The sequence below is a fragment of the Ailuropoda melanoleuca genome, chromosome 16, assembly GCF_002007445.2.
Source record: "Ailuropoda melanoleuca isolate Jingjing chromosome 16, ASM200744v2, whole genome shotgun sequence".
NCBI lineage: Eukaryota > Metazoa > Chordata > Mammalia > Carnivora > Ursidae > Ailuropoda > Ailuropoda melanoleuca.
In genome coordinates, this window is record NC_048233.1 from 77,926,476 (window position 1) to 77,934,021 (window position 7,546).

General features: G+C 39.7%; 1 protein-coding gene across 2 annotated transcripts; it reads right to left on the bottom strand.

The window, feature by feature from the left end:
• On the bottom strand, window positions 1–1,780 carry LOC100473053 (olfactory receptor 5AP2). 2 transcript variants are annotated; one of them, XM_034644997.1, is made up of 2 exons: window positions 1,770–1,780; window positions 1–922 (listed from the first exon to the last, which is right to left on the bottom strand). In XM_034644997.1, the coding sequence occupies exons 1-2, from the start codon at window positions 1,778–1,780 to the stop codon at window positions 1–3; spliced, it is 933 nt and encodes a 310-aa protein (XP_034500888.1). The 2 variants fall into 2 exon arrangements, with proteins under 2 accessions (XP_034500888.1, XP_011232660.2); XM_011234358.2 differs by lacking the exon at window positions 1,770–1,780 and having other exon boundaries at window positions 1–954.
• Window positions 1,781–7,546: the final 5,766 nt, after the last annotated feature.

Below are 7,546 nucleotides of genomic sequence, written 5' to 3' on the forward strand. Positions count from 1 at the left end.
TTACAGTCTGTGTTTCTGTAAGATCTTCTTTAAGGCCCCTTTCACATCCTTATTTTTCAAACTGTAAATGAGGGGGTTTAGCATAGGGATTACTACTGTATAAAATACAGAGACAATCTTGTCCTGTTCCATTGAATAGCTAGACGTAGGGCGCAAATACATGAAGAGAATTGTCCCAAAGAATATGGTGACAGCCATGAGGTGGGAGGCACAGGTGGAGAAGGCTTTGTGCCTGCCTTCTAAAGAGGGCATCCTCAAGATGGCAATGAGGATACAGAGGTAGGAAATGAGAACAATCATCACACAACTGATGACATTAAAACTGGAGAAAGCCATGATCACAATGCCATTGATGCGAGTGTCAGAGCAAGAGAGTTTGAGCAGGGGTGGGGTGTCACAGTAAAAATGGTTGATCCTATTAGAGCCGCAAAAGGACAATCTGAAAGTCATTCCTGTGTGTATGGCTGCATTCCCAAAACCTGCAAGGAAAGACGTAGCTACTAACAAGAAGCAGATTTTCCCAGACATGAGAACTGAGTATAGCAGAGGGTTCCAAATGGCTGCATAGCGGTCATACGCCATCATGGCCAACAGAAAGCATTCAGTCCCCAAGAAGGAGCCAAAGAAGTAGAACTGGGCAGCACATCCATTAAAAGAAATGGCTTTATTCTCAGCCACAAGGCTCACCAGCATCTTAGGAGTGACGGAAGAAGAGTAAGAGGCATCAACAAAAGAGAGGCTGCTGAGAAAGAAGTACATGGGGGTGTGGAGACAGGGATCAATCTTAATTAACACAATCATCCCCAAATTACCCACCATGGTTGCCATATAGATTAATAGAAACAATCCAAAGAGGACAATTTGTAGATCTGAATTGTCCGAGAGGCCTAAGAGGATAAATTCTGTCACTTCTGTTTGATTTCTGCCTTGGACCTTGTTCATGTATCTGGTCATTTCAGCTGCAATAAGAGAGAAGATGGAACATGGCATTTGGTCAGATGAAAACATGGCACAGCCATAAACATATTTATATTAACATATATACATGGAAATTCTAGAAGTGTTTTGGACATGGTGCCAATTCAAAAGATATCAAAAGACTGTGTTAAGTTCGAGATGTATGGCCTATTAACTAATGACCTTGAGATGAGCGACTTAATAGATCCATTAACTAAAAGCACTTCTGGCATTAACTATTTATTGGATAATTATAGGAACTTATCCTTAAGATGTATCTCTTTTCATTATTTATGGCAAATAAGTTAATTGATATATTAATATATACCTTCTAGGCACAACTTCTAGAGAAAGATGGCAAATGAGTTCAGGCCACTGCCTATTCCTCTACAGTTTTAATGGAATGAGTAAAAAATAGTGAAAGTTATTAAATTCATCAGAAGTACCAAACAAGAAGAAAAGAGTTGAATATTCTGGGGATGGGGAAACTTTAAAAATTGATATTCCAAGGAAAGACACAGAGAAACTTCGCCTGTGACTAGCATGGTTGCTACCCTGCTGGAATTTCCCAGTATCAGCATCTACAGGGCGAGTGGGGGAAACTGTCTATTAGGTATTGAGAACTTTGAATAATTTCCTCCAATATTTAGAGAATTTGAATGCAAGAATGAGGTGAAAGGAATAGAATAAGCCGCAGCAGCGAGAACCTCTACTTAACACTCAGATTCACAGGATCACACCAGAACCAGAAAACAGCAGCAGCAGCGTCTGGAATGTTCCAGTCCCAATGCTGAATTGGGGGAATAATACACTGCCAGGTCATCTAAATGCAAATAAGATTCACCCCCTGTAAAGAACAAAAAAGCCAAATACAGGAAGGAAGGAAGGAAGGAAGGAAGGAAGGAAGGAAGGAAGGAAGGAAGGAAGGAAGGAAGGGAGGAAGGAAGGAAGNAGGGAGGGAGGAAGGAAGGAAGGAAGGAAGGAAAGGGGGAGAAAGCGGGAGGAAAGGAAAAAAGAAAACCCAGCCTACAGCTTCCAAGTAAAAGTTCAGGCAATAGCTCCAGGGGAATTCTTCCCCACTTCAAATCCAATCCCCTACCCCTCCATGACCTCAGATTATTGAACAGTAGATAAAACTGTCCTGGGCTAACTGTCCAGTCATAGCTCCAAGTGTTAAATCCTTTATCGTTCACAGCAGGAAGTTATTTGATACTGTCTAAAATTAAAATATGGGACCAAAGTAACCCAGTATCTGTGCTAACACTGAAGATAATGGATCTCTTGAGCACGGTTGGGGGGAAGAGTGGGCAGGAACTTGTCCCATTCTCACAGACCCTGCCATACGCAGAAGTGCCCATCCGTGTTCTGCTCCAGCTGGTTTCCATCAGATAGGGGCTCAATACCTTCACCCATGATAAACCCGGCATTCTTATACAGTGTTGTAAGGCTTTCAAACTGTCAGGGCACCCATTATCTTATCCTAGCTGCACCACAAATCAATGAGGGAGATAAGCAGGTATTATCCTAAAAGTGTTAATAAGATTATCTTTTGTTAGATGAGATCAATGAAGTGTAGGGCTTTCTTGCTAATTGGTGGTGAATGTGGGGCCAGAACAATCCTGGGTTTGATGCCAAATTATTTGTTGTTCCTCAACACTGCATTGCCCATCTCTCTGTTTCACAGGACAGGTATACAGCCTGGTCCTCTCCCTTGGAATAATCTTGCTGTTCGAATTTCAAAGAACAGCATCTCCAGAAGGAAATAAAAAGAAGGAATGGATCTTTTTCTCTCATCTTCAATTGGAAACTTTCCCTGAGAGGATTATTCTATCAGCAATAGTGAAAAATAAATAAATAATATGCAATACGTGTATGTGTGTGTGTGTGCGCGCTAGAGACACAAAGGTAACAACAAATAAAGTACTAAGATACTTTAAAATGTTGAGCATTCCCTATGCTCTACAGGCACTGTGTTAAGCATTTTTCCTGCAATATTTTATTTAAGTCCTATGAGATAAGCCGTATTATAATTCTCATTTTGTACATGAGAAATGGGAGGCACAAAAGATCTGTGACTCTCCCAGAGTTACAGAATTAACCTATTGGAATCTAATTTATACCCAGCTAATGCAACGCTCATTCTCTTAGCATTTGAGATCCTTGAGAATAACCCCCTCCTTAACAAATGTGAGCACTAATATACAGAATAAATTGCTATTGTAATTATTAGGGCTTCATTAATATGCCAGAATACATTTAGTTACAGAAAGAAAAAATCTATATATCTCCTAGAGAGAAAATATAGTTGCAGTTGCTAAAAATTGTCTATCTTAGAATTTGCATTCATTAATTTGCATTATTAGCAAAATCCCGCTTGTTTTACATCTGCTGCTATGAATTGTATGCTACCATCTCCCCTCAACCCTGGAAAATATACCCTCACCATAACCCCCTTGCTGAGATTTTGCAGTCATTATTCCAGAGATTCTTAACAAAGGTTTTCAATTCCTAGGAGTTTCTGAAAACAATAGTGAGATTCCCTGAGAATTCCTGGCAATTAAAAAGGCCTTCAAATCCTATTATTTACTGCTGCTTATATGCCTCTTAATGACTTAAAAATCTCATAACAAGAAAAATAGACAGAGAATTTATTTAACATACTTCTTAGCCTCTCAGTGCTCTTGGAGCTTTGGGTCTATGGGTAGTTGGAGAAAGGTACAGCGTTGTGGATTTTTCTTCAGGTCAGTAAGTTACTTGGGCAGAATCCTTTATATCTCTTCCTGACCTTTCTGGACTGCTTGACTTCTTTTTGGTCTTTTTTGCTTCTTTCTGTCCAATGCAAACAAAACAAAACACACACATCAAACCTTCTCAGAGAAGGCATTCATCAATTCTCCCAGGTGAAGGCATAGACACAGAACAGATTTAAGACCTCACCCACTATAAAGATAAGACAACTGAAACCCTTTACACCTTCCCTGTCAAAAGAGAGTTACTTTGCCTTCTTTCTTACATTTTCTTGAAAATAAGAATCCCAGTTTGTTATATCAGGATAAAATATATTTTAAAATATGGAATAGATCACTGCAGTGCAGCTGTCATATTTTTGCAGTTATTCCCAATTGTGGAGTCTCTGGACCAGACTCTGCAGTAAGCATTCTGAATTATTTTAAATAGGATGTATTTCTTGTTCTTTAGTATCTGGGGACCACATCCCTCATGTCATCTCATTTTAATCTACTTGTTTTCCCCCCTGAAGCTAAGGAAATCGTATGTCCTCTTCACATGTCTCTCCTTTGCCCTAGGGACACCTGGGCCCAGTGGAAAATGAATTTCCAGTTCCATATTTCTAGCCCTCACCAAACATCCCTCTTCTGTCTCCCCCCTGATAGCTGGTGGTCTGAGTCCCTTAAGAGCATTGAAAGAATCCACAAAATAGCGGGTTAGCTCTACCTCCACCTTCTGGAAGTACTTCGTGTGCATACAGGAAATTATGCTGCCTGGATCATGGTGAGGGGCTGATTGCAGGAAATGCACAGAGGTAGCTACGGAGCAGGAAATCTCAAAGAGCTTCAGAATAAGAAGAGAACTCATTTTTAATCCTAGCTTGAGTGTCATTCAAGGAGGTACCAGATGATGTTTTATCTCCCTGCCACCAAGATGGGGACCATCAGAAATTAGTCTGCAATGTGATCTCCATGGAGCACTGAGAATTCACACGGGATACAGGAATGTGACCTTGGAGCCATAAAAGATAACCTTCTGACAGCTTGCAGTGAACTTTCAGTGAAGAACCATGGGACTCTAAAGTCCAGGAAGCAGGCAACAAGCATTAATGATCCACCAATAGAGACCTTGTAAAGATGTGACCTCCCCTTTAGAGGAGCTTATATATTAATATGAATTATGACCCAGCTGGTCATCTCCCAAGTCATAATTAGAAGAGAATAGGGTCAAGCAATAATAGCAACTAATATTAACTGAGCCTGTACTATTTGCTGAGTGTTCTCGGCTAACCACGCGCATTTTTGGATTGCTATTAAGCACCTCCATCACTGATAAGTAAACTGGGGCCTTGAGAAGTAACTCGTCCAAATAGTTAATACACACCAGAACTGGGACTCGAACATGGTTTTTTCATATTCCAACTGAGCATTGCTGAATTTCATATTCCAACTGAGCATTGCTGACCAATTTGTGTTAACAAAGCCCAAAAGTAGCAGAGTTTGTGAAAAATATCCTTCTGTGTTAAATACAAATAACATGTAAACCACAATAATGACTAATGACTTCTCTGATGTCCTCTGATTAGACTGACTAATTGGGAATAATGTCTATGGTACTTGCGACGGCTAATTTTACACGCCAACTTTACTGAGCTAAGGGATGCCCAAATAGCTAATAAAACATTATTTTTGGATGTGTCTGTGAGAGCGTCGCAGGAAGACATTAGCATGTGAGGCAATAGAGTAAGGAAGACAGCCCTCATCAGTGCGGGTGGGCATCAAGCACTCCTTTGAGTGCCTGGACAGAACAAAAAGGCAGAGGAAGAGCAAATTTGCTCTCTTTGCTTGAACTGAGACATCCATCTTCTCCCGCCTGGACGGGCAGTGAGATCAATGCTCCTGGAGCTCAGGCTTTCAGGCTTACACCAGAACCTTCACCCTACCCCACCTTCAGGCTTCTGCACTCAGACTGAATTACACCACTGGTTCTCCAGTTTGCAGACAGCAGTTCGTGGGACTTCTCAACCTCCATACCCACATAAGCCTGTTCCTACACGAAATCTGCTCTTACCTAGATCCACGTATCCATCTCCTATTGGGTCTGCTTCTCTGGGGAATCCTGACTCATACAGAAAAATTGGCAGTGTTGGTTGCTAAGAAAAGAGTGCATCTAAGTATCAGTAGAGATATTAGGGGTAGAAAGTGGAACAGCTAGATGTCTAACATAGTAAACTAGATCACTCCTTAATTCAGAATTATTATTTAATATCATATGCCTAGAATTTCAAAAAGGTCTCCATGGAGGTGGTGTTTTTCCTCTGGGGACATTAGGGAAATTGATGGTTGTCGCAGTGAAGGGGCCACACTATAGAATCTGGTGGGTAAGGGGCAAGGGTGCTAAAAGCCAGCAGAGTGCAGTACAATCCCTAACAAACAAAGAAGTCTTCATGTCCCACAGTATGCAAGTGTATTTCAAGTGTAAAATTAAAGAAAAAAAATGAATGAATGAATACTAAAGTATTGTACTGTAAATTATTTTCCTTTTATTTCTCCTCTTTTTTTTTAAAGTTTTTTTTTAAGATTTTATTTATTTATTTGACAGAGATAGAGACAGCCAGCGAGAGAGGGAACACAAGCAGGGGGAGTGGGAGAGGAAGAAGCAGGCTCCTAGCAGAGGGGGTAATACAAGCCACTTGCTATAAAAATATGTCATTTCGTTTCTGAAAGAATTCATATTCACTGTCCCAGGGAATAGTTCCATACCACTCACTCACCACCAAGAGTTTCCTCTAAACAGATTTTACATCATCTGGCAAAACCAAGAAGAGAATTCTCTTGTTAAGCTTTGGGGGCTCATTTCATTCTAACTTAAGATTTATTTGGGCAGCATAAGATACAGCTGCATTATAACACACTGTACATAAAAATGCTACTTTTGCTACTACTCCACTATCAATTTTAAAAAACAGAAAATTCAGTAAATTAGGAAAATGTAAAATTAACCTAGAAACCTCATAAAAACAAACAAATCTCCAGTTAGAAAATGTACGTGGAAGAGAAGATCCCCATTTTTGATTGCCAAACATAAAAGACCTAAGTGTAAACCATGTAAGAAATGTTCGAAAGTTCTGTGAAGAAAAAGAGTAACAGAGAGACACAGAAGTAGACTTGAACAAGCATGAAGACATACACACTATATGGTAGCAAGACATGATGGCATAAATGTGGCAATTCTCCCTAATTTATAAATTTAATGTAGTAATAATAATATCCTCAGATTTGTTTCCCAAATAAGTTCACTATCAATTTTACATAAAAGATTAAAAACAATATTCCATTGTAGCCATGGAAACCCTGAAAAAAAACAAGAGAACAAATGGAGATGGGGACTAGATTATACTGGTTTATAAGGGAATTCATAATTGAAAAAATTATAGATGAATGAATTGTATAGAATGGGGAAAGAACAAGGGACTAGAACAGAAAAATATACACATAGGCAATATGAAATGAAATGAAAATTCAATTCAAAACAGTAAGGAAAAGATAATTGAGAGCTGGATATGCCCAATGTTATTTATTGCTCAATTTTTTAAAGATTTTTTTTATTTATTTGAGACAGAGAGAGAGCGTGCACAAGCAGGGAGAGGGGCAGAGGGAAAGGAAGAAGCACATTCCCCGCTGAGCAGGGAGCCTGACATGGGGCTGGATCCCAGGACCCTGGGATCATGACCTGAACTGAAGGCAGACACTCAACCAGCTGGGCCACCCAGGCGTCCCTGGATTAGCCATCTTTATTTATTTATTTTTTTTTTTAATTTTATTTTATTATATTGTGTTAATCACCATACAGTACATCCCCA